The sequence below is a fragment of the Eubalaena glacialis genome, chromosome 20 (assembly GCF_028564815.1).
Source record: "Eubalaena glacialis isolate mEubGla1 chromosome 20, mEubGla1.1.hap2.+ XY, whole genome shotgun sequence".
NCBI lineage: Eukaryota > Metazoa > Chordata > Mammalia > Artiodactyla > Balaenidae > Eubalaena > Eubalaena glacialis.
Window position 1 is genome coordinate 18,171,927 of NC_083735.1, and position 27,750 is coordinate 18,199,676.

Consider the following 27,750-nt stretch of genomic DNA (forward strand, 5'->3'; position numbering starts at 1 on the left):
CAAACTGGGGCCCCCTGCATTGGGAGCGTGGAGTCTTAACCACTGCACCACCAGGGAAGTCCCTGCCTACCAGTAACTTTGACCTGCCCTTTTGAACCTTGCCTCCTAAAAATGAATCATCAGGGAGGAGACACAGAATAGTATCAGACTTACCTGTTCATTAATATTAAATTTATTCTTTTGATTGAAATGTGATTTCCTTAAAGTCTTAACTTACTTTCCTCAGGCCTGAAGCTTAGAACATTTATGCCGGTTATTCAGCCAGGCTTTTGACTCAGATCCACTTTCCAGCCTAAGTGTTTTGATTGGTCCATGGAACGTTTGCTGTTGTGACTATGAGAGCATCTGTTTTGCAGCATGTTGTTGGCCAGTGACTAAGCTGAAAAACAGCAAAGCCTTTGCAGACTTTTATTGGCAGGGAGAACCCGGGGCTCCGTGGAGGCCCAGCTGGCACCTTTGTACTAAGATCTGTGACTGGGCCAGACCGTCATCCCGCATGTGAATAAGATTTCATCAGGACTAATCAGTGTAGGGAGAAAAAAGATCATTTTTTTACCTGCCTTACTTTGCAGTCTCTCTAGCTTGCACAAGAGAATTAAGCCCTATTATTCTGAGGCGTCCATTGTATGAATGCATGAACTTCTCTCTTAATGCATCTCAAGTTGAGAAAACAGCCACTTGGATCAGGTTCCGTGTTCTGTGCTATAGAACCTGCACTGAAAAAGGCTGAGCGGATTGAGTTCTAGACCCAGTTCTGCCACGTCTGTTCCCTCTATAGTCTAGTAAAGTGAGATTTAAGATAATACCTATGTTATTAACTCAAGAAATGACTATATTCTATTACATGGAATAATAAATATGAGAGCACTTTGTAAAGTATGAACTGAGTTTTAAAGGGAAGGTGGTATTATTTATGGGAGAATGGATTTGACGGTGCTGGAGGTTTGTGAAAGTAAATTCCTAGTAAGTTGTGATTAGTGGAAGGCTTTTGAAATCAGTTCTTGTCAATTCATATAATGCCCAAGAGCAATCTGAAAGCTATTTGTAGCTAATTTCGAAATTCAGAAAGAGACCTTTGTCTCTCTCGCATGTCTGCCAAATTTCTTGGTCTTGTGAAAAAGCAGTACCTTTGGGGAGCAAAGCCTGGGGCTTTTCTGAGTAGATGATCATTCCACAGACAGTCTGTGAAGACTCACTTTACAAAATAGAGCACTCTTTCACTTTATCCTCACCAAACTGTAAGGTTAGCAGAGCAGGTGGTATTTAGTCCTACCTGGCGTATCAGGAAACTGATCTGCAGAGGTTGGAAATGCTTGTTGTTGATAGTCTAGGTCCCTGCCCTTCTGTTGTTCTTTGGGCACCAGCCTCTCCACAAAGGAGCATTTTACTTTTTAAAAAGGGCTTCTTGGTTACTTTGTTCAGGTATATTATCTCCAATTTGAAGCAGATTAGACCCCAGTTTAAGAGAGTAACCAACATGGTCACTTGCCCTGGAAGTGTGTCATGAGCAGATTTCCCTTCAGAGAATAATACTATGAAATAATCGTGCTACTATGATAGAAGGTTATGTCCCCATTTGTGGTTCTGGGGCTGGGGTACAGGAGAAGTAACGTAAGATAGGTATTTGTTTCCCCCTTCCTTTTATTCACAGGTGGCAGAGTATTATACACGCTGTTCTGCACCTTGTTTTCTGCTTAGCATTTCTTAAAGATCAATACACAAAGAACTTCCTCAATATTTTTTTTAAACAGCTGTAAAATTATTTTTCTGAAACTAGTCCATTATATAGATATACCATAATTAATTTAACCAGTTTCTTCATGGTGGACATTCGGTTGTTTGTAATGTTTTGCTCTTACAAAAAATGCTCTAGTGAATAGCTTCGTATGTCCCTCATTTTATATGTGTGGGAGTATGTCCCACACATATATTCTTAACAGTGGAATTTCTGGGTCAGAGGAGTATGCAGAGAAAATGTCAGACAAACCCAAATTGAGGGACATTCTGTAAAATGCCTGACTTCAAAATTGTCAAGATGATGAAAAGCAAGGAAAGACACATTCACAGATTAGAGAAGACGAAGGAAATGTGATGAGTAAATGCAGGTCGCCATCTTGGGTTGGAGCCTAGAACAGAGAGAAAGGACAAAGCTTGGAGTTTAGTTAATAATAGTGTGCCAGTAAAATTATTTCTTAGTTTCGACAAATGTCCTGTCATAATATATGATATCAGCATTAGGGGAAACTGGGAGAGAGGTATCCGGGAACTATTCTATCCTTACGAGTTTTATGAAAATCTAAAATTATTCTAAAAAAGTTTATTCTTAAAAAAGGGGGGGGCATTAGTAGAAAAACTGGTGAAATTGGAATAAAGTCTGTAGTAGAGTTAATAGTATTGCTTCAACGTTAAAACCTTCGTATTGACAAATGTCCTGGCTTTACATAAGATGGTAACATCTGGGGAACCTAGGTGAAGGGTATACGGGAACTCTTGGTACTGTCTCTTTGTACCTTTTCTATCAATCTAAAATTATTCCACAATTATAAGTTGATTTTTAAAAAGCATGTCTGCCCTGACAAGTGTGTGCTGTTAAAGAAAGGAGTGGAGGGGTTCCCAGAAGTAAAAGCAGGTGAGGTGGCCAGAGAGAGAGACTGAGAGAGACCCAGAGGAGGCAGGAGAGGCTGGACCAGACACCTCATTGCCCTCCTGGATGGTGCGGAGAAGGGAACCCTGCTCAAAGAAGGGCTGGCACCCACAGCAGGCCTGCTGGAAGCGTCTAGGGAGAGTGTGGGTGTACAGCTGGGGAATGAAGTCATCTTGCTTTCCTGTTTGTCTCTTCTTTCTGACACGAACTCTTGTATGGCATCGTGAAACTTTGCATGATCTTCTGAGTGACCTTACCTCCCTAGTTTTCTTTTTCTTTTTTCTCTTTTCATATTTTATGTCCAATTTAGATAAACTTACCTAAAAGTTGGGGAAATTCTATTGCATATAATGTCAAGAACAGTAGTATTAGAAAGTGAAGCTTTGGGGTGGATGTGTACCCTATCCTCGTGTGTGTGTGTGTGTGTGTGTGTGTGTGTGTGTGTGTTTACCTTCTTTGAATACTAGACGAGCAGTGCATCTTTGTAAGTGTCACATTGTGTCATGGACACCCCTCCCCCGCAAGCATGACTTTTAGGACTCTTCAGACACATTTGAAGGTGGACTTCGGCAAAGCTAGCAATAATAACAGTAACATTTGTTGCATACTTAACTCTGGTCAGGCACCGGCCAAGCGCTTCACATATATTTTATTTAATCCTGCAGGGAAGGCACTAATATTAGCACCGTTTTAAAAATAAGGAAGTTCAGGCTTAGAAAGCTTAAGTCATTTGCTCAAATCACATAGCAGGTAAGTGGTGTGGCTGAGATTTGAACCTAAGTATTTAGCTCTATTCTGTTAAGACATTTATTTATGTTCCTGAGAATTAAAGTATTTCCAGTTGTCTCATGATGAAACCTGCTACTCAGATATAAAAATTAAGAAAGCCGTGTATCATTTCAAAAGAATACTAACAGTTTAGGGCCATGGTTGTGTAATGGTTTTCATTGTAAACAGTACATTTATCAGTCACCAAAGGGAAATTGGTCTCCATGAGATGGAAATAATAAAAATCTGACCTCTTCCTCTTAGGAAAGGCCACCAGGACCAATTAGGTAATGGCTGTACTTCACTCCTGGGGAAAACTGCTGAAGGACCCAGGACGAAGCCAGTTCTCTTCTCAAGGTTACATTTGATTCTGGCATTGGGCCTTCTGTAGGTGTCATCCAAATAATCGAAAAGGAAAAATTTCAAGCATTTCACCACTTCTGAAATATTTTTTCCTTGCTTAGTTATCCATGTTTTAAATTGTCAGGGGAGTGTCTCTCTGTTTTTCCTGTTCTGTCCTTGGCCTCGAATTCTTCTAAGGCCTGGTTCATCTCAGGTTGAAATGTCAACTTCCAGCTTGTAATGTGACCTTATGTTTTAGGGCTGATCTTGTAAATGAGTTGGTTTCTTTCTTTTGCTTCTTAATTCTGAAAACTCTGTTTCTCATTTTAATTAATAGATTGCTGGAGAGGGCTTCTGCATTTTACCAATATGGGGACAAAAATGATAATCCATCAATTTTTCTGCAGGCAGTGGTCTCTTTGGTGTCCTTTATCACAGCCATGCTTTTAAAAATTGCCTAATAGAATGATTCAAACAGCAAGGACAAAAGGACTACTTTGTACTCTGTGGATTTTGCATCCGTGCCCTAACTTCATGAAAACAGTGTTGCCTAACACTGTGCGAAAACTCCTTGCTTAGTCCGAATTCTGAAAGATTCATGTTTGATTTTGGCTGTCTTGGGTGTTTGATTAATTGACTGAGAGTGAGTGGAATTCTGGAGAATAAGCAAGGAAGAGACAAAACTGAGAACAGGAGTAAGAGCCCAGGTGGCATAGAAATCGCTCCTAAATTGAAATAAGTACAAGGAAAAGTCCAGGACTGAAGCCCCGGGCTGGCGTCCCTGATTCTCCCCACGAGTGTGTCCAGCCAACAGGGGTACTGAGAACCCTTGATACAGCGTTGACATGTGTGTCCCTTAGAAAAGTATTTCATGAGTCTTTATGCCAGATAAGTGCTTCCCCAGGAGCCCAGGCCCGTTAACTCAAAGTAGAGCCATTTGTGTGAGGGATCACTTCAGCCCAGCTGTTCCTGCACAGCTGCAGGCTGATGTCACCACCTGGGGCCGGGCCTGCCTTGGGACTGTTGTCCTAACAGCAGTAACCACCGCTCCCCCGTCCGACCCATTTTTTTTCCCCTGTACCCTTCCTTCCCTCCTGTCCTCCCTTTACCTCTGCACCGTGGCCAACAAAATCAAACACTATTTAAGCTTCTTTAAAAAAAAAAAAAAAAAAAAAAGAGGAAACACCCTGTCCGGCCGCCAATGTGAGAGGATTTCCATCTATCCTTTTTGATTTTAAAGTTTTACAGTTACACATTCAGACTGACAGTCTTTGATTACAAGCAGATGTGTTGAAATCCGGCAGGTGTAGCATACTGCTAACGTCCACATGGAAGCTCTTCTAGGTTTTGGTTCACTTAGACATTTTATCTCAGATATGAGCATTCAGATGAGCTAGAATTTGTTTTTGTTTTTTACTTTGCTGTTATCTGAAATCCTGAGGCAATTAAGTCAGAAGCCTGTGTGAAATCAAGATTTCTCTGACTAGAAAAGCTATTTTGATGCCTTTATTGACTGCTTGCAAATAGTTTTCTACTGCCTTCTTTCATATAGAGCTGTAACATGGAATTCACACAAGGAGGCTTGTGGCCCTATCATTTTATTTGTATTATTTTGGAAAGGCAGTGGAAGCGAATACGTTTACTTCTTTGGCTAACATTTGCCTTCGTGAATCACTGTTTCCTCCTTTGATAAATAAGTATTGATATGAGGAGAGGGTATTCTGTAGCAATCAGCATGGCCATCATCTTTTAATAAATTCTTTTAAAGAAAAAAATAACTTCCCAAACAGAGTCCCAAAGGCCTGAGTTGTCAGTGATGTTGTTGATCTCTATAATCTGGCCTACATCTGCCTTGTTGAGTCTTCTCTCCAACTTTTCTGCCTTGGGAATGTTCTAGCTCCCAAGGTGCACTGTGCAGGCTCCCCATTGCTCATCGTGGAATACAGTTTTTACCCTCGATATCAGGGTAGTAGTTCTTGCTTTGTTTTTGCCTTTACTGTTAGTTCAGTGAACATTTGTGGGTTTATTTGAATTTTAAGGGTTCTCTTTAGCAGACACTATGCTTGTCATTATTTCAATATGACTTATTTTACTTCTGAAGGAATACTGATGTGGGACAAGTGTGGGCTGGTATTTCTACTGCCATGTGGCATATTCCCAAGAAAACAAGTCTACGTCATTGCCCGAAATTCATCCCAGGAGCCAGCCAATTTCCCACTACTTAGGTCAGAATAATCATTGATCTAAACTATCCTCTTCTCCTCCCTAAAACAATCTTTTTCCTTCCACTACTCCAGAAATACATATTCCTTACCAAAAGAGACATAAGGATTACTTTATAATAAACAGACTTACCAGTACCCATTTTGCATGAATCCATGGGCACTCTGGGGTGTTGAGAACACGCATCCTCCTTACAGACAGAGTAGCACTCCTTTCCCCCATATCTAACATCAGTACAGGAAGGCTGCAGAAGTCCAAAGTCAGGCTTCCCAAGAAATGATAGAGCTCTTTCAGGATTTAAAAAAATTTTTATTGGCATATAGTTGATTTACAATGTTGTGTTAGTTTCCGGTGTACAGCAAAGTGAATCAGTTATATATATACATATATCCACTCTTTTTTAGATTATTTTCCCATGTAGGCCATTCCAGAGTATTGAGTAGAGTCCCCTGTGCTATACAGCAGGTTCTTATTAGTTATCTATTTTACATATAGTAGTGTGTATATGTCAGTCCCAATCTCCCAATTTATCCCTCCCCCACCATTCCGATAACCATAGATTTGTTTTCTACATCTGTGACTCTACTTCTGTTTTGTAAGTTCATTTGTACCCATTTTCTTTTTAACATTCCACATATAAGCGATATCATATGATATTTATCTTTCTGTGTCTGACTTACTTCACTCAGTATGACAATCTCTAGGTCCATCCATGTTGCTGCAGATGGCATTATGTCATTCTTTCTTATTGCTGAGTAATATTCCATTGTATATATGTACCACATCTTCTTTATCCATTCCTCTGTTGATGGACACTTAGGTTGCTTCCATGTCTTGGCTATTGTAAATAGTGCTGCAATGAACATTGGGGTGCATGTATCTTTTTGAATGGTGGTTTTCTCCAGGTATATGCCCAGGAGTGGGGTTACTGGGTCATATGGTAGTTCTATATTTAGTTTTTTTTTTTAATTATTTATTATTTATTTTATTTTTGGCTGCCTCGGGTCTTCGTTGCTGCGTGCGGGCTTTCTTTAGTTGCGGTGAGTGGGGGCTACTCTTCATTGCGCTGCGCGTGCTTCTCATTGCAGTGGCTTCTCTTGTTGCAGAGCCTGGGCTCTAGGCGCGTGGGCTTCAGTAGTTGCTCAGTAGTTGTGGCTCACGGGCTCTAGAGCGCAAGCTCAGTAGTTGTGGCTCACAGGCTTAGTTGCTCCAAGGCATGTGGGATCTTCCCGGACCAGGGCTCAAACCCGTGTCCCTTGCATTGGCAGGTGGATTCTTAACCACTGCGCCACCAGGGAAGTCCCCTTCCGCCCATTTTTTGATTGGGTTATTTGGGTACTTTTGATATTGAGCTGCATGAGCTGTTTGTATATTTTGGAGATTAATCCCTTGTCGGTTGCTTCATTTGCATATATTTTGTCCCATTTCTTTCAGGATTTATTATAGTGTGTGTGGGTATGTGTTTATGTGCAAGTTCTGCAAGGTATTGTTAGTACTTCTGTTTTTGGTAGTGGTAGTGAAGAGTTAGGATGCTCTGATTTTATGTTTATCAAATTACTTTGCCTTTTAAAAATGTTAACCTTTCAATATATTTACATTATGTTGTAGCTTCTCAATGTATTTTTCCTAAAGTTTTTATGTTCTGGTGATTTGTGTTCAATATATTCTAGTATTTTGTTTTTATTACTGTATTTTTGAAGTAACGAGTTTAAATTCGCTTCAACTGCATACAAGCTTAAAGTCTATTTATTGCTTCTCTCTGGTCTTACCTGTTCCTTCTACACCTCAGCTGCCTCCTCAAGTGGCTGGCCCGCCTTAGAGATGCCTCGGCCAATCAGAGCCTCCTCTCGTTACAGCCCCTGCACTGATTGGTCACCATGTGAAAGGGTGCTCTTCACTTGGGAACCTGGCTCTGCTCAAGGACTTCTCTTACTGCTTGATAGACAATTGGCTTTTTGCTGCCAGAGACCATTTCCTCTCATTCCCTTTTATCGTTCACTTCTATACTATTATGTTTGAAAATCTGGTCCTAAGAGAATCGAGTACTCCGAGAGCCCTGTGTTTATGCTTCCAGAGTCATCACATCTGTGTGTGAATGTTATGAATTTAGGACATTTAGCAGGTTAAGTGTCATTTTCCCTTTTCTTTTTCCATCTCTTTTCAGTCACTGCTTCAACCACCTGTGAGAAGTTAGAAAAAGCCAGGAATGAGTTGCAAATAGCTTATGAAGGATTTGTCCAGAAGCTAAACCAGCAGCACCAGACTGATATAACAGAGCTGGAGAATCGGCTTAAAGAATTTTACACCGGGGAGTGTGAAAAGCTTCAGAATATCTACATCGAAGAAGCAGAGAAGTACAAAACTCAGTTACAGGAGCAGGTCTGTGCTTTCAGAACCTGAGCATGTGCTTGGCCATGGCTATCAATTTGAATTCTAACTGTTGTCTGATGATGACCTTCCTTTGATGACCTTCTCTTTGTTGGACATCCCTTGATGAACTTCTTTAAAATTTAAATAAATGAAAAGTTTAAATTAAATTTTTTATGATCAAAGCAATGTACATATGTTGAGCGAAAGATCAGAAGAAAAAAAGATAAAATTCAAAACCCTTAAAAAAATTTTTTTTAATTGAAGTATAGCTGTACAAGATTATATGTTACAGGTGTACGATATAGTGATTCACAATTTTTAAAGATTATAACTCTATTTATAGTTATTATAACATATTGGCTGTGCTCCCCATGTTGTACAATATCCTTGTAGCTTGTTTTATACCTAATAGTTTGTACCTCTTACTCCTCTACCCCTATCTTGCCCCTCCCCCTTCCCTCTCCACACTGGTAACCACTAGTTTGCTCTCTATATCTGTGAGTCTGCTTCTTTTTTGTTATGTTCACTAGTTTGTTGTATGTTTTAAATTCCACGTATAAGTGATATCATACAGTATTTGTCTTTCTCTGTCTTATTTCACTTAGCATAATGGCTCTCCAAGTCTATCCATTTTGCTGCAAATGGAAAATGTCATTCTTTTTTATGGCTGAGTAGTGGTCCATATATATATAGTGTATCACATTTTCTTTATCCATTCATCTGTTGATGGACATTTAGGTTGCTTCCATATGGTGACAATTATAAATAATGCTATGAACATTGGGGTGCATGTATCTTTTCAAATTAGCGTTTTTGTTTCTTTTTGGATATATTTTAAAAAATAAAATAAAACATCCCTTTATCCTACTACCTAGAAATAATCTCTTTGCAAACATTCTGGTGCTGCTAAAACATTGGCTTGCATTTCTTCTTCTTTTTGAAAATGGCTCTTGTTTAATAACTCGTATTTTTCACTTAATAGTATATCCTAAACCTCTCTTCAATTTCCTTGTTCCCATTTAAAATCAGTTTTTCATTTAGCTGATATTTACACAGTGCCGACTATATGCCAGGCATGTGCTAGGGACCGAGAATATAGAGGCCAGCATGACAGGCGTAGAGCTTATATGGTCCTGTCACCATGGAACGTATCCTCGTTCCGTATGGTGGACTCAGCCCTTTCCATCCATGAACCCTGGAGAGCTGCGTGTTGTGTTCCTGAGGCAGGGTGGAGTGGGGCATGGGGGCTGGCAAACCCCAATTGGGTTGTTCTTTACGTGTGTCTGGTAGCCTTAGACTTGAATGCAAGCTCATGTGTCAGATTTCCTAATGCTGCTGCTTATTATTCACCTTAGGACTTTTTACTGGTAAACTATTGTTTTGTTTTGGTTTTTTTCTTATAGTTTGACAACTTAAGTGCTGCCCATGAAACCTCAAAGTTGGAAATTGAAGCAAGCCACTCAGAGAAAATAGACTTGCTAAAGAAGGCCTATGAAACCTCCCTTTCAGGCAAGAATGCTTTTTTCTATTGAAATAGAATAAGAGCTAGTGGAACAGCATGATATGTTTTAAAACGGAAATGATTCATAACTTTCCCCTCTAGAGAATACCCTGTGGTATTCAGTTTGGAGTGTTTTTTGGTTTCTTTTTGCATTGTTCATTGTGAGGAGATCCCCTTTCCCCTAAGGATGCAAATAATAGTTTGTCATAAATGCCAGCCTTTTAGGAAGTATAGTTTTGTTTTGTTTTATTTTTTTGGCTGTGTTGGGTCTTCATTGCTGCACGCGGGCTTTCTCTAGTTGCGGCGAGCAGGGGCTACTCTTTGTTGCAGTGTGCGGGCTTCTCATTGTGGTGGCTACTCTTTGTTGTGGAGCATGGGCTCTAGGCACACGGGCTCAGTAGTTGTGGCTCACGGGCTCTAGAGCACAGGCTCAGTAGTTGTGGTGCACGGGCTCAGTTGCTCCGTGGCATGTGGGATCTTCCCGGACCAGGGCTTGAACCCGTGTCCCCTGCATTGGCAGGCAGATTCTTAACCATTGTGTCACCAGGGAAGTCCCCCTTTTAGGAAATAGAATGAACTTTTAAGGAACTTTAAGGCCCTTTTGGTAATAGTTGTGCTTGACCACTTCAGATCCTGGGAAGTTGAAAGTGTCAGTTTATATCCTGACCATGGTGAAGGATCCATGCCAGGCACTTCTGCATACCAGCACTGCTGTGAAATGTAGATGACATTTGTTGAATAAAAAGATGTGTTTTATTATTTCATCATGATTGGAAGGGTTGAAATAAAAGAATAAGAAGCCATTTTTTACAGAAGATAAGTGCCCATGTAGCTTAAGTTGTTACACCGAACCCATTGCATCTACAGAGAAACATATGGACACGTGGTGAGAACTGACCCTGTGAACTTTGTCAAGGGCCTTCTCATCAGAAAAACAGACTTGTTGTGTGAGGTCAGAGATGAGAACATGTAAAAGTGACTGGCCCAGGGTAGATGTTGGGTAAACGTCGTTTTTCTTCCTTCCTGCTGGAGATGGGTTTAATTGGAGACTTCTGTTTGGTTCGTGAAGGGCAACTGGAACAGAGCACAGGACCTCCTGCCCAGGAGTCTGAAGGCCAGTGTCTGACCGCCCCCATCCCCATTCCCCCCAGGCATGCTCTTTGTTCCCTGGGGTCTTTTGGCTCTCTGGGCCTCTATGTTCTCATTCATAAAATGGGAATTATCTGCCCTACTCACCTCATGGGCTAATTTGAGAACAAGTAGTTTAATTTGTACAAAAGTGCCATACAAATATAAAGTAACATAGGCGCAGTACCTCATAATCAACTGTTGCATCCATGTGCTATAATGACTGTAGAATACAGTGATCTCGTAGGATGTTATTGACTCAAAAAAATATCACTTCCAGAGATCAAGAAAAGCCATGAAATGGAAAAGAAGTCACTTGAGGATTTGCTTTACAAGAAGCAGGAATCACTAGAGGTAGGTAAATCTCAATCACCACCACTCCTCCTGCCCACCCCCCCATCATCATTCTTGAGGCTTGTGTGGTTTTGGTACGTTTCTGTGCACATTTGCAATGTTTCTGGTGCCCGCTTGTTTACTTATGTTCCACATTTCACTGTTTGTGTTTTAGAAACAAATCAATGGTTTGAAGAGTGAAAATGACACTTTAAATGAAAAGTTGAAATCAGAAGAACAAAAAAGAATATCAAGAGAGAAAGCAAATTTAGTAAGTTGTGTATGCTCCCCCATCACTAATGAATTTTTCTTCTGCTTAGCTGTCTTTTAGAGTCAGTTAAGTGTTCAGCAGCTAGAGAAATAGTATGGGTTTGGAATCTTTTTCATATCTTGCAGTATGATTTTTAAACCGTATAAAGTGGCTGCTACTGGTGTCTTTTTTTTTAATTCTAAAAACTGACATAACAGCTGAAATCCAATATATTGCAAGTGATCTAAGCTAATACCTACAGGAAGACAGGAAAACTATCAATTAGGGTCAGAGTTTTATGTAAAGACTTCACTTTTTAATTAACTTTCTATATTGAGGTATAATTTACATACCACGATATTCACCCTTGTAAAATATACAATTCAGCAGTTCACAAGTTATACCTTGGTCACCAGGATCCAATTACAGAACGGTTTTATCACCCCCCCCCAAAAGACACCCTGCACCCTTTAGCGGTCATTCCCCATTTCCCCCCCAAACTCCCTAACCCTACGGGATCACCAGTCTTCCTGTTTCTATCCATGTACCTGTTCTAGAGATTTCATTGACATGAAATTGTGCTATATGCGGCTTTTTGTGTCAGCTTCTTTCCCTCAGCTTATGTTCTCAAGGTTCGTGCATATTGTAGCAGGTACAGACATTTCATTCCTTTTTATGGCTGAACAATATTTCATTGTATGAATAATCCTTACTTTTTAAAAAACTTGTTTATTTTTGGCTGTGTTGCGTCTTCGTTGCTGTGCATGGGCTTTCTCTAGCTGCGGCGAGCAGGGGCTACTCTTCGTTGTGGTGCGCAGCCTTCTCGTTGCGGAGCACGGGCTCTAGGCGCGCAGGCTTCAGTAGTTGTGGGCTTCAGTAGTTGTGGCGCACGGGCTTAGTTGCTCCGCGGCATGTGGGATCTTCCTGGACCAGGGCTCGAACCTGTGTCCCCTGCATTGGAAGGCAGATTCTTAACCACTGTGCCACCAGGGAAGTCCAGTCCTCACTTTTGAGAACGACAAATTTCTCTGGTAAACTCAACTTTCTCTTGTAACTTGTATCCTTACTCCTCTGCATCCCCCCAACTTTTTTGGGGGGGGGCTGCTTCTGTCTTTTCATTCTATGTATTTGTGTCTGGGGCTGCAGAAGCAGAGCTTTTGTGCCATTTAAGACCTGTCGCAACTCTCGAAGTACCTGGGTCCCTCAGTGAGCTCTTTTGCTGATATGTCATTGAGAGACCCTTTAGACATTTGAATGCAATTGGATGAGGTCCTATTCAATGAAATTTCAAAGCTATTTATTCTGGAAGATTCTTAGAAAAATTCGATTGCAAAAGAAATCTATAGACTTCACATGCAGGGTGTAAATCTTGGTTCAGGGAAAGCTTTTAAAGAGCTTCCTGATCCTGCAGAAGCTCCTGAAAAAGTTCAGAAGGGAAACGGGTTGAGGAAAGCAGGACTATCTCATGCCTTACCCCACCTAAGCCTGCCCAGGTTGTGGGAAAAGAGCGAGTATGAGAGTGAGGGAGAAAGGGCCAGGTGGGCAGAGAAGTAGGAAAAGGTGCAGTGGGGGCGAGGCTGCATGCGCTCTGACTTTAAAAATCAGCAAGATGGGATTTGCTCTCTTTATGGTTTAAAAAAATCATATGTAAAAGGATCACAGTATATGAAATGTAGGAAGTTTTTGGAAGAGCCCTGGAGTTGAGGATCGGGGGTTGGTCACCACCCCAGCACTTTCGGGCCCTGAGCAGGTAGGTCGCTTCAGCTGTGGAATTCTCTCTCCTTCTGCCAAGTGAGGGGGTTAAGTGATCCCCAAGGGCACCTTCCCTGATTCTCCCTAAGGGTTGCTCCAGAGCGTTAACCCCTGTCCAGGAGGATAGTTTTGATGATCGACACCACTGACTCTGGTCTGAGAAATTCCCTCGCTGAACCCCAGATCAATAGATTTTGTGCCTTTAACTTGTGTCATGCATTTTGGAAGGTTCACTTGAATTTCAATAATTAAAGCAAGGAGTTGGGGAATCCACCCTGGTCTCATGCTCTCAGAGGATGATCTCCCCTTACATAGTGTTTATCTTGCATAGACTTTTTGTATGCACGTGCTCTGTGCCATGTAGGTGTTCGGGTGTCACAAAATGACGGGGTGTTGATCCTGCTCTAGAAGTTTGGCCAGGCCAACCTCGTCCCGTCGTAGCGAACGTCCAAAAGACTCAGCACGTGATTGCCATTCCTCTTGTTTTCCAGAGAGCCCAATAAACGCACTGCCCCTTCATTCCTCATGAGTTACCGACTTCGGATAGAGAGAACTATTGTTCCCTTTCTCCCCCCAAACACCTGTCCAGGACTTGGAATTGCGTACTCTCTAGCCAGAGTTCTGTTTTGTATTGTAAGCTGTGGTTTTTCTCTTACTTCCAATAAAATATTTGGTGCTACCAATGTTTTTTCCATATTAAGTTACTGATAAGTGAGTGAAATGTTTGTTTTCAAATGGGAAATGTTTTATTTCATTCTTAAGACCAAAGACTTTGAAGTTAAAAATATCTTAACCCTTCTTTTCACCTTTCTTTGAAACTGCTGTAAGAAGGTTGATGTCTCTTGCTACTTGTTTAATTTCTAAATCTAATCAATCAAATGTCTTTATATTAAGAGTTTGAACTATGTGACTGTGTTAAAGGATCAGTCACAGCCATATCCTGCTGTGTGTTTTCCAGAAAAACCCTCAGATCGTGTATCTGGAGCAAGAGTTAGAAAGCCTGAAAGCTGTTTTAGAGATCAAGAATGATAAGCTACACCAACAGGACATCAAGTTAATGAAAATGGAGAAACTGGTACGTTTCATTCAGAACCTTAAACGGGGTAATACCTGAGGCACAGGAACCGGCCTCTGAACTAGACCTGTGGAATTGTCTTAATTGCTATTTAAAGATAGGAAACATAGGAGAGGTAGAAGAGGTTAAACTTTCTTTTCCATGTCAGCTTAAGGCTTATTCATTGCTACCTTCTAGAACATTTTTTTCAAGGAACGTGTAAGGTAGCATTCAGTGTTCGGAAAAATGACAACACGCAAGTGTCTTCCGTTTCAGCGGTCTGGGAATATCCACCTGCATAAGAAGAATTTTTAAATAATGTTAAAGCTGTCCTTTAATATACCACCACCTCTGGGTGGGTTTCTTTTGCTCAAAACTGTTGAGTACATAAATTAATTCCATCAGAGCAATTGAATCTTGCTATCTAAATTCTTCATCTTGCTTCGTGTGAATTAGACTGTGATAAAAGAATTGCCCTTTTATAAAATTAATCCAGTTGTACAAGTAGCCAGCCCTATGCAAAATATGAATAAAGTTTAGCTTGCGGCCTCTAGGACAGAACTGACGTTAGCAGACGTTAGCATGTGATGAGTCCATCCAGGACTGCGTGTGTGAGCAGCGAGCCCGGTGCTGTGTGAGCCTTGGTCCAGCCCTGGAACACGACTGCTGAGAGCCAGGAGTCTAGCCAGGCCTGCAGGGTTTGCCGCGGCAGCATAGGTGTTCCCAGCCAGTGCTGTACTTTGTGCACCACTTGTGACTGTGCCAGGCCCCTCGCACTGCTTGTCCCTTCTCCCCCTAATTATGGGTGAGTCAGTGTTGAGTAAGTACCTCAGTTCAAACCCAAACCAGCCCTGGACAGTAGGGGGCATGGAAGTCACTCATCATTAGTTTGTTTGGTTTTTGGTGTTTGGTTTTCTTCTAGAGACTATTACCTATTAAGGGAGGTAAGAGCTAAGCCCCCAGGTGGATAGATGGGCACTTTGAATGACCAGGAAGTTTTGTTTTTGTAAAGGAAGGAAAGAACTCATGGTCTATTAATGGGTCCAACCTAGTATATACACCAGTTCCTGCCAAAGGTCATCCTGTTGTATCAGGTCTCATGACTGCCAATGTGGCCATCAACAATGACTCAGATAATCCTGTTAATAATTGGTTGCCCCATATGCCATGCACACATCAAAACTCTTCAAACCATCAGGTGCAGTAAGAACAGACTCTGCTGTAAAATTACTCATATGTCTTGATCTTTGTTGATCCACAAGTATTTCTGTCCCTTGCCATGCCCAAGAGATTAGTCAGCATGGCATGGTGTATATGCAGAAGAAGGGGTTAATACAGCGACAGGTAAACCCACTGTTACCTTGTTTATTTGTAAGCTCCAGGCCTTTATTGAAAATAAGACAGACACTTAGAAAGCAAGGAGGCTTTCTCAGTGTAAAAACTAACTCTGCTGATAATTAGCTCTAAGAGCGAAATTCCAGGGCTAGTTTCCTCTCCAGTAAAATGAGGAATTGGATGAGATTAATATTTTAAGGCTAATTCCTACCCACAGTCGTTAATTCCAGATATTCCCACCTCATGTTTTTATCTTGAATTCCTTTATACTTCCTGGAAATTCCAATGCCCCCTTTTTCTTACACGCTAGTCACATTTTTTTTTGGATATTTCACTTGGTTGGCTTGTGCTAAGCTTTTTCTGGATAATAAGATGTTAAGAACAGTAGGACTGCAAACTAAGAGCCAGAGTGACCGTAGCTTAGTCACGGGCAGCAGTGACAGGGACTTAGAATGAATTCTGACTGAGCTGTGATGTCGCCTCCGAGCAAGTAATAAAATCTTACCTTTAGAAAGTAAGCAGGGATGTAACTGGCAATTCATCAACTGATTCAATGTCTTCTGGGCCTTTATCCTTCAGTCTGTCAACTGATCAGTTTGAAAGTTTAGCCTGGGCAAGCCATAGGCAAACAAACGTATCTTTAGTTCAACTAAAGAGGAATGCTTTCTGTAGTGTCACTTGTTTTAAGGCTCTATAGAGCTTTGTGGATTGCTTTATGTGGCCACTCGGAGGTAAATGCTGAAGAGTAACCGGGAGACCATGATTAAAGTCATATTAAACATTGCCACGAACTGAATTTTCATCAAATGTGGGATTTTTTTTTTTCTTTCAGAATTTACCATAAGAAGCTGTCGTGCCTCTGATAAAACCACTGCTAGGCAGCCAGTGTTTATCACCTTGAAACTGAAAGAGGCACAGCCCCCAGGGTTGCCAAAGGCAGGGCACCAATTCTTGGGAATTCTAAAACCATGTGAACTTGAACAAATCACTAACCCCCTGGGTTTGTCCATTTTCACGTGGCCTGGCAGACCTTTAAAAAGTAATATCCACGTGCTGTTTTGCAGTGCGTCAGTGTAGAGACAGATAACATACTATTCAACTTTCCCGAATTAAGTCTCTCCAGTGTGTGCTGGTGTCAGGAAGGTACCTTAGGGAAATAAGGGGCTTTATGTAATTTGTAATGTGTAAATGTTGGTCCTCTTGTTGACACCAAGGTGGACAACAACACAGCACTGGTGGACAAACTGAAGCGATTCCAGCAGGAGAATGAAGAACTAAAAGCGCGGATGGACAAGCACATGGCAATTTCAAGGTAAAAATAAAACGGTCCTATTTTCCCCGAGCTCCTCCCTTCCTCAAACGTCGAGTGTTACTGTCTCACCACACTCCACCCATGCCCCTCCTGGAAATGCAACAGAAGCGGGTAGTTAATGAGGTTCTGATTTCTATCAGGAAAAATACGATTGTAGCATTTAGTGCCTTTACCACAGTGGCCTGGACCAAAGGCTGAGTCCTCAGCGGGCAAGCCTTCCCTTCCCCTCCCTTTCAGAGAAAGAGCACCACAAGACCAAACAGGAAACAGACCAACACATACGAGGGTCTTAAGACATGCAGCATAGCTGTGGGAGCGTCACTCACCCTACTATGAAATTGCCCCAAAGTGCAGCTTTTTCTTTGGCTCTAGGTCACACTTCCCGGGGTTTCTCTGCCAGCCCAGTACCCACGCATAGTAGCTCCTTTTATTCCAAAGAGATCATTTGGGGCTCTCAAATTTAAAATAGTAAGATTTTTTTCAACCTTTAAAAAAAAGAAAAAAGCAATTCAGAGTCACAGGATTTCTGGCTTTTTTTTTTTTTTTTTTTGTCTTCCAGGCAACTTTCCACAGAGCAGGCCGTCTTGCAAGAGTCGCTGGAGAAGGAGTCCAAAGTCAACAAGCGCCTCTCCATGGAGAACGAGGAGCTGCTCTGGAAGCTGCACAACGGGGACCTGTGCAGCCCCAAGAGGTCCCCCACGTCACCCGCCATCCCCTTCCAGTCGCCGCGGAACTCCGGCTCCTTCCCCAGCCCCAGCATCTCGCCCAGATGACCTTCCTGGGAGCTGGAGACAGACTGCGTTTCTGCAGTACTGACCCACCCACAATCGTGGTGGGGGGGGGGCTGGAGCCACCTTTGCTGACACGCACAGCTGGCCCTAGAACTGGAAAGTCATGGCCCGAACTGGCCCCTTCCAGACAAGACCAGAACTCTGGAGGAAGGCTTCCGACTCGGTCCAGGAGACTCCTCCCCCAGTGATGCTGTCCGAATGGATCTCCATGGACGCTGTTGCACAAAGCACTTACAGAACGAGAAGATCTTGTTCGTTGCCTTTTTCACCTACGCATAAAGGGGAAAACTCTCAGGGGCCTGTTAAGATAAAGATTTATATAACCTTTGTAACGTTCTTCACCACAGACACCTTCTTATGATTTACATTTTGGTCTGACTGGGGATGTGTGAATGAAGTGGATGTAACCGAGTGTCACATGTCTGATGCTGCCTCCTTTGCTGAGTCTGTCTGGAGATGTGCTAATCAAATAATAGTCAGTGTATGCATCTCTGCAAAAGCCATAGAAGAGCAAGCAATAGTTGCTAGAACTAGGATTCTTTACCACCAACCCCACTCAGCCCTTTGCCATGGGGGGAGAGGGAGAGACAGAAAGAGCTCTGACTTGCCCGCGTCTGTTCATGCTTTGCATCCTTTTGGAGTAACTTGTTGGCAGCCTTTCAGTGTTCAGCCATGTCACTTGAAACTAGCTAGATTTTTTAAACTTACCCATGTGGATGTAAAATACTACAATCCATTTTCTCAGGCTATGAGCAAATGCAGAACCCTAATTTTACTTAAAAAGAAATCTGTATAAAGAAAGGGCAGTACCAATGGATTGCTTTCTGCCTTATTTTTATCTTGATCTGAGCTATCCTCAGTGATGTCAACTGGCTGCTTCTCTCCCACTATCCTCATTCCCCCCTCTCCTTTCTCCCCCATCCAGAGCCACAAAAGCAAACCTTCTACCTCCTTCCTACTTTTCTCTGGGGCAAGGAATATGCTTTTCCAGAGCCAGCTCATCTTCAAGGTGCTGAACCACTTTCCAAATAAACCAAGGCCTGGATCCGATAGTACAAATTTTGGGAAATCCTAGAGAGATTAAAGAATGAAAAAGAGTCATTGGCTAGCAGAACTAAGAAAGATAGGACTCAGTGCTTATGGTTGAATAGGAGCACCTTGATAATAGAACAAAACAGTCTCTGGAGATAATGCTAAACTTCCACGTACCTTTGAGGAATCCTTCTGTCCTTGGGAAGGTAGCAGAATGACCAGCTGATGAGAGAAGAATGTGGCTTGTACAATTCTCCAATTTGCATTTCAATTTCTTTTCAAAACTTCACTTATTGCCTCCCCCACTTCTAATACTTTGGGGGAGGTGGAAGGAAGAACTGTGGCTTTTTTCTCTGTCTCCCTGCATGTGTCAAGCTTGTGCTGTCAGTATTTACTAATCAGCATTACTGACGTTCGATGGCTGTACAAATAAGCCCTATAGTAAGAACAGATTCAGGCTACTAGAGGTGGACCTTTGAGTTGACATTTACACATACACTACAAAGCAGATTGATATTCATGATGCATTTTTTTTTTGTTTTTGTTTTACTAGTGATTGTGTCTGAAGTTTTTAACCTCCAACCGTTGATTATGTGTGTACCCTTCCATGTTTGTTCCTGATAAGTGGGAACGTAGGTTCACTGCCACCTCCTGGAATCTCTCTGCTCGCCTTTCCAAGTTGCTCTCAATGTCCTTAGCCAAAGTTGGGTTTGCCATCCATTCCCTGCACATGGTAAACCTCGTGCTGTTCCCCGCTGTGCTCCATGCCATTTAGGTGTCTGGGGAAATGATCCTTACACAATTAATGTAAAATGTCTTCAGAGAATGGGAGACAACAGGAGAGAAGATAGGAAACAAAACACGGAACTGTAAAATTATCTTCAAACCAAATGTTATCACTTAGGATGCAAAATGTTGGCACGTCATAAAAATACGGATGTGTAAACAACTGTAGTTGTGCTCAGTTTGTAGTGATGGAAAGTATTTTACTTTGATCAAATAAATAATGCTGGAATATTCAATAGAAGAATTGCATCCTCTGACATACTTCACTCTCCAAAGTGTTACCCAGTTTATAGCAGCATAGGAATTGACATTGTGTCTCCTCTTAACCTATTTCCCAGGAATTTCCAATGCAACCACAAAATTGGTCATGGGCTGAAATTTGGCTCACAGAGCTAGACTTAGAGCTTTTCTTTTCTAAATTCAAAGCTATGTGTATTTGAGAAATAAATTTTTACTGGTTTTAATAATAAGTTCTGCTGTATAAGGTAAGAAAATTGGAACAGCTACAGTCTAAATATTTTTGAAGATGGTAAAAAAAAAAAAAAGCCTAAACGAAGTTGAATCTTCCTTGATCTGTGCATCTATTTTATATCAAGTTAAACTTTTAAAAACACATGCTGTGGTTCTTATAGAATGTCTAATCTAGAACTAGTACTTTTGAGTGCAGCAGTTAAAAGGTTTACATATTTTTTGATACCTTCATATCATACAATAGTTCATGTATAGTTGAACTATATATTACTCCGTTTTTAGATTCTCATATTTTGTGGTTGTTATATCAAAGAGAATATTAGGTATTGACTGAGACATTGCTGCCAAAAAAAATCCTTCTGGATGTACTCAAGCCAACTTAAAAAACAAGCACTTAGCCCATTTTTTGTTTTTTACAAAAACTTGCTCATTTAATAGAAATGATTATATAAAGTTGTTTACATATATGCCTTCTTAGTATAAACACTAGAAACCCATATACGTAGGTCAGCAGCCAGAATACATGCTTTCTGTTAGAATTAACACTTCTATAATTAGACCGGGTGACTTCCTTTTAGTTTGGAGGTCTGGGTCTGACTCACAAGGCAGGGCCTGGGGTTTGGCGCTTGACATCAGCCTCTGGCAAAGCACTAGTCAAAAGAACCCTGGAGCTGGTTGTGTACACAAGTGGGCTTTCCATCAATTCATTCATACTTCGTCTTCCAAGTCAGGAAAACTCCACAGTGGTAGCTACTGAGGTCTGTCCTCGGAGATTCTGAGCGGTGCAAATGTAATAACCTGCGTCAACCGTCTCAAAGTCTTCAACGATCAGAACGCTCTGGGAGATCCTCGTGGTGTGGCCCAGTCCTCTCTGGATCAGCCGCCAAGTGTCTTGAATCGTCACGGGCCTTTCATCCTGTTGAACGACACCCGCGGGGGCTGAAGCACAAACCACAAGCTGCTGTAAACAGCTCCCATTCGTCCTCCGCTGTTGAGTATCCCTTTCAAAGTGCAAAACACATGCTTCTAAAAAGACTATCTGGTACGCGCAGCTCATGGGAGCGCTGACACACTGTCTAGTCAGTTTAGGCTGCATTTTTTCCAAGCAGAGTCTTGAATTTCATTATGCTGTTTGGCTTTCTCTTTCTGCCCTTTTCATCAATGTTTCTACTTAATATAAATTTTATTCTTTTGGAACTCCAAGAATGTGGGACTGGTATTAGGCATAAGAATACAGATAAAATTTTCCACTGCTCTCCTGTTGACACTCCCCACATTCACCCTTTCGCGCAGGGGTTCTTATTCACAGAACTTAAAGTCAAAAAGAAGCCCGAAGCACTCACCGTGTAAATGAATACGAGCTCCTAATTGTTCAGACTGGGAGAGGGAGACATAAGATTAGTCAAATGTGCCGTAGGACTACAGTGGGAGAGAAGTTGTACCGAGGATGGATAACGTGATACCCTAGGTGACTTAACTTCGTCTTTCTAGAAAGTGAGATGGTCACTTTTGAGATGCTTCATCCAACTTTGGTGATAAGTAGTGTTTTCTGGATTAGTTTAACATAATTGTAATATTTATAGTATTACTAAATTAATACCCTTTCTGCTAATAATCAGCAACGTAAAAAAACCCACCTCTAATGAAAATTATTAATGTCTTCTAAATGGAACAACACTTTTTAAAAACAAGTACCTAGTACTAGAAAAGTACCATTCTCCAGGGGGAGTTATTTTCCACCAATCACAGCCCTTAAACCAGAAGTGTATTGGCTACCGAGTACATTTTAGGAGGCCAAATCTCTTCTGGCAACAAAGGGATTATTCCATGTTGGTAGCAAAGCTGTTTATTTTTGTGAGCAGAACAGGCCCAGAGGCTACATGTGCTGGAGTTGTTTTTATGGGAAGTCTATTTTAAAATGATCTCACAGCACCTTTTTGAAGGCCTGGGTTTATATGCCAACTTGGTGGTTGTCTGCTTAGAGCTCCTTGCCCCGGGGCCCAGCTTTTATAGGGGAGAATACTGAAGGATTCCAGAAGGAGGTTAGACTGGCCTCCAATCGACCCAGAATTAAGATTGAAGATTGAGGTTGCCGGTGAAGGAAGGAGGCCCTCCTTTCCTGTTCATGCCCCGTCCCCTTCCTTAAGGGTCATGAAGAAAAATAACATGAAGAGAGTACATTGACTGAATTGCCTAATGGAACCCAGTCACTTTTTTTCTGTCCTTTAAAAAAAAGCCATTTGTAAATATACTGAAACATCTTAGGAGAAAACAAGTGAGCCTTAGCCCTACCATAGCTGCACACGTCTCTCATACGTCTTAAGTTATGGTCCATATCAGTGAGTTAAGGGTGGGTAGGGAACAAAACAAGTAAGGTGGCTGGCTAAGGCCGGGGTATGCTTACCTTCTGCCCTGGGTAGATCCACCTGAATTCCACCTCCACATCCGGCTCCCCGAGGACCGTGCAGAGGATGCTGATGTCATCCCCACCCTTCACTTTGTTCGCAGATGCCAAGATGGTTGTTGATGGAGGACCACTGGGAACTGGAAGTGAGCAGGGCATAGGGGACGTGAGATGAAATCCATGGGCCATGGCAGAGACAAACCAACAGACGTGTTCTCTTCTTTGGGCAGGTATGGAACATTCCTGCCTTTCTTCAGCTCCCCAGCTAGCATCGGGCCTACCCTCTCCACCACCTCTGGTTTCCTCTGACACCTCCTCTTTCTCTACCTTGGGGGTCCAGAACGGGGTGGTCATCCAGAAGTCCCCAGGTCCAGGCATTACACTTGTAATGAGGAGAAGAGCCCAGAAGTTCTGCCAGGAGCTCACGTGAAGGGAATAAAAAGGTAGAGGGAGAAGAAGGGAATAAAAAGGTAGAGGGAGAAGAAGGGAATAAAAAGGCAGAGGGAGAAGAAGGGGATTGGGGGCAGAGCGAGTGGAAGGGAGAGAAGGCAGCCTGGAGGGAGAGCCACTGATGGGTGAAAATGGACAGGTGTGTGGTCTCAGGAAGTAGAGGAGAGTCTGAATCTACCAAAGGGAGAGACGTTTGTAGGAAGGGCGCGTGATGTTCCTACTTCACAGCGTTTCAGAGACACAATTCTTCATTAGGCTCAGTCCACTCGAGTAAGTTTGACAGCAGCGTTGAGCAAGGCAACGTGCTGGGAGTGGAGGCTATGGCAGCGAACCAGACAGACGTGGTCTCTGAGCCCCGGGGCCTCTATTCCAGTGGGAGAGGCAGACACTCAGCAGGTCACTGTGTGGTTGGTTTAGAACCTGAGTTGTGGGAAGAACTTGAAGGAGAAGCCCAGAGTGCTGGGGAGGTTCAGGATGGTCTGAGAAGCAGGAAAGGCTTCCTTAAGGGATGTATGAACTAAAATCTGAAGGAAAAAGGGGAGACACCAGCAGACAGGCCCGGAGGGGAGGTGGGGGAAGCCTGGGAGAGGGCAGAGGCCGGCCATGCAAGAAGACCTTTCAGGCCACGTGGAAGGTTTTGACTTTGGTTCTAGGAAAAGCAGAAACCCACCGAATGGTTTTAACTGGAGCTATAATCAGCTACAGTGTGGAAGATGGACAAAGCATGGGCACAGAAAAGACCAGTTGGAAAGGTATTCATATTGGCCCAAGGAAGAGATGATGATAGTGGAACTCTTTGCAGTAGGATGGAGAGAAACAGCAGAATTGGGGGGATTTGATGGAATAAGCCAAAAGGACAGGAGCCGGGAGTGTTTCGGGCTCCTGCACCCTGGAACTGCAGTGCCATCACTGGGATGAGGAAAGCTGGAGAACCAGACCTGGGAGGAAGGCCCAGAGTTCAGGGAAGGGCCTGTGAAGCATCTCAGCACAGATGTTAGGGAGAGAATTGGATACATGAAGCTGGCACTCCCAGATCCGGGCCACATACATTCCCCTGGGAGTGATTAGTGACTAGATATGCAGCAGAGCAATGGCTATGGTGGAGACCACCCAGGAGGAGGATGAGGACAGACAAAGAAGGTGCCTTGGGGAACTCCAACATTTAAAACCTGCGAGAGGCAGCTCAGCTCATTCTATGAGGCCACCATCACCCTGGTACCAAAACCAGACAAAGATACCACAAAAAAAGAAAATTACAGGCCAATATCACTGATGAACATAGATGCCAAAATCCTCAACAAAATACTAGCAAACCGAATCCAACAACACATTAAGAGGATCATACACCATGATCAAGTGGGATTTATCCCAGGGATGTGAGGATTCTTCAATATACGCAAAGCAATCAATGTGATATGATACACCACATTAACAAACTGAAGAGTAAAAATGATATGATCGAGCTTCCCTGGTAGCGCAGTGGTTGAGAGTCTGCCTGCCAATGCAGGGGACACGGGTTCGAGCCCTGGTCCGGGAAGATCCCACATGCCGCGGAGCGGCTGGGCCCGTGAGCCATGATTACTGAGCCTGCGCGTCTGGAGCCTGTGCTCCGCAACAAGAGAGGCCGCGATAGTGAGAGGCCCGCGCACCGCGATGAAGAGTGGCCCCCGCTCGCCGCAACTAGAGAAAGCCCTCGCACAGAAACAAAGACCCAACACAGCCAAAAATAAATAAATAAATAAAATTTTTAAAAAATGATATGATCATCTCAACAGATGCAGAAAAAGCTTTTGACAAAATTCAACACCCATTTATGATAAACTCTCCAGAAAGTGGGCATAGAGGGAACCTACTGCAATGTAATAAAGGCCATATATGACAAACCCACAGCTAACATCATTCTCAACAGTGAAAAGCTGAAAGCATTTCCTCTAAGATCAGGTACAAGACAAGGATGTCCACTCTTGCTACATTTATTCAGCATAGTTTTGGAAGTCCTAGCCATGGGAATCAGAGAAGAAAAAGAAATAAAAGGAATACAAATTGGAAAAGAAGAAGTAAAACTATCACTGTTTGCAGATGACATGATACTATATGCAGAAAATCCTAAAGACGCTACCAGAAAACTACTAGAGCTCATCAGTGAATTTGGTAAAGTTGCAGGGTACAAAATTTAATACACAGAAATCTCTTGCTTTCCTATACTCTAACAAGAAAAGATCAGAAAGAGAAATTAAGGAAACAATCCCATTTACCATCACATCAAAAAGAATAAAATACCTAGGAATAAACCTACCTAAGGAGGCCAAAGACCTGTACTCAAAAAACTGTAAGATGCTGATGAAAGAAATCAAAGATGACACAAACAGATGGAGAGATATACCATGTCATTGCCAAAATGACTATACTACCCAAAGCAATCTACAGATTCAGTGCAATCCCTATCAAATTACCAATGGCATTTTTCACAGAATTAGAACAAAAAAATTTTACAGTTTGCATGGAAACACAAAAGACCCCAAATAGCCAAAGCAATCTTGAGAAAGAAAAATGGAGCTGGAGGAATCAGGCTCCCTGACTTCAGACTATACAAAGCTACAGTAATCAAAACAATATGGTACTGGCACAAAAAACAGAAATATAGATCAATGGAACAGGACAGAAGGTCCAGAGATAAACCCAAGCACCTATGGTAACCTAATCTATGACAAAGGAGGCAAGAATATACAATGGAAAAAAGACAGTCTCTTCAATAAGTGGTGCTGGGAAAACTGGACAGCTACATGTAAAAGAATGAAATTAGAACACTCCTTAACACTGTACACAAAAATAAACTCAAAATGGATTAGAGACCTAAATGTAAGGCCAGATGCTATATAACTCTTAGAGGAAAACATAGGCAGAACACTCTCTCACATAAATCACAGCAAGATCTTTTCTGATTCACCTCCTAGAGTAATAAAAATAAAAACAAAAATAAATAAATGGGACCTAATGAAACTTCAAAGCTTTTGCACAGCAAAGGAAACCATAAACAAAACGAAAAAACAACCCACAGCATGGGAGAAAATATTTGTAAATGAATCGACCAATAAGGGATTAATCTCCAAAATATACAAACAGCTCATGCAGCTCAATATCAAAAAACAAAGAACCCAATCAAAAAATGGTCAGAAGATCTAAATAGACATTTCTCCAAAGAGGACATTCTGATGGCCAGAAAGCACATAAAAAGATGCTCAACATCACTAATTATCAGAGAAATGCAAATCAAAACTACCATGAGGTATCACCTCACACCAGTCAGAAAGGCCATCATCAAAAAATCTACAAACAATAAATGCTGGAGAGGGTGTGGAGAACCGTAAACCCTCCTACACTGTTGGTGGGAATGTAAATTGGTACAACCACTATGGAGAACAGTATGGAGGTTCCTTAAAAAACTATAGACCTACTGTATGACCCAGCAATCGCACTTCTGGGCACATATCCAGAGAAAACCATAATTCAAAAAGATACACGCACCCCGATGTTCATTGCAGCACTATTTACAATAGCCAAGACACAGAAGCAACGTAAGTGTCCATCGACAGAAGAATGGATAAAGAAGATGTGGTACGCATATATGTATAACGGAATATTACTCAGCCATTAAAAAGAATGAAATAATGCCATTTGCAGCAACATGGATGGACCTAGAGATTGTCATACTAAGTGAAGTAAGTCAGACACAGAAAGACAAATATCATATGATAGCGCTTATATATGTGGAATCTAAAAACTGGGCACAAATGAACTTATTTACAAAACAGAAATAGAATCATAGATGTAAAAAACAAACCTATGGTTACCAGGGGGAAAAGCAAGGGGAGGGATAAATTGGGAGATTGGGATTGAGATATATACACTACTATATATAAAACAGATAACTAATAAGGATCTACTGTATAGCACAGGGAACTCACTACTCTGTAATGGCCTATATGGGAAAAGAATCTTAAAAAGAGTGGATATATGTATATGTATAACTGATTCACTTTGCTGTACACCTGAAACTAACACAACATTGTAAATCAACTATACTCCAATAAAAATTTTTTTAAAAAAATTAAAGAGCGGCAAAGCAGAATGAGAAGGCTGTGGGGAAAGCAGGAAAAAAATGGGACCGGGGAGAGAGGGTTTCATGTAGGCGAAGTAGAATCTAGAAGGACAAGGACAGAAACTTGTCTGCTGGACTTGATGGCCTGGGAGGGCCTTTAGCCAAGGCTGCTTTGGTGGCGCTTAGGGGAGAAAGCTGAGGAGCATGTGGGAGGGAAGAGGACGGATGGGGACCGGGAGGGCTCTTTCAGGGAGGTTGGCTGTGATGGAGCAGAGAGGTGGCTGCAGCGGAGGGTGGTGAATGGAGGGCTGAGAGGGTTATTTGGTAGCAGAATGTTGGAGATTGTGGCCTTGTGAATAAGTCTCACGGCTGAGAACAAGGGGCATGAAGGAGCCTAAATTCTCATCTCAGAGAGCAGCTAGCTCTGGGGCCACTCACCCCATCACAGGGTCCCTGAGCAGGACCACTCCACCCCACACGCAGACCACTCACCGGGCTCATGTCAGAGCTCCTCGGAGGGGGAACAGTCATCAGTGAGGGACCAGAGTGCAGGAAGGGGAGCCACCGCCTCTCCTCCCTCACAGGGCTGGTGGGGGTGCTTTCTCTCCTGCAAGTCAGGGGAGGGAGGCCCGAGAGAACCACTTGTCAAGGAAGGGGAGGTGACGTGTGGTGCTGTAGTAGGAGAGCTGCTCGCTGGCTGACCGT

The 27,750-nt window shown here is 42.3% G+C and overlaps 2 protein-coding genes across 2 annotated transcripts in view; one reads left to right on the forward strand and one right to left on the reverse strand.

Moving 5' to 3' along the window:
* The window catches only part of MTUS1 (microtubule associated scaffold protein 1), a 160,568-nt gene extending 140,477 nt beyond the window's left edge, over nt 1-20,091 (forward strand). The window contains 8 exon segments of the mRNA XM_061177204.1: nt 8,142-8,356; nt 9,751-9,856; nt 11,257-11,330; nt 11,485-11,580; nt 14,270-14,386; nt 16,915-17,012; nt 17,572-17,775; nt 17,777-20,091. Of these exon segments, the coding sequence (XP_061033187.1) occupies nt 8,142-8,356; nt 9,751-9,856; nt 11,257-11,330; nt 11,485-11,580; nt 14,270-14,386; nt 16,915-17,012; nt 17,572-17,775; nt 17,777-17,828 (962 nt within the window). The 3' untranslated portion in view covers nt 17,829-20,091.
* A 535-nt stretch (nt 20,092-20,626) lies between these two features.
* PDGFRL (platelet derived growth factor receptor like) overlaps nt 20,627-27,750 on the reverse strand; it is a 46,650-nt gene continuing 39,526 nt past the window's right edge. The window contains exons 5-6 of the mRNA XM_061177445.1: nt 22,497-22,636; nt 20,627-21,008 (exon numbers count right to left, since the gene is read on the reverse strand). Coding sequence (XP_061033428.1) covers nt 20,820-21,008; nt 22,497-22,636 — 329 coding nt within the window. The 3' untranslated portion in view covers nt 20,627-20,819. The remainder of the gene's footprint in view (nt 21,009-22,496; nt 22,637-27,750) is intronic.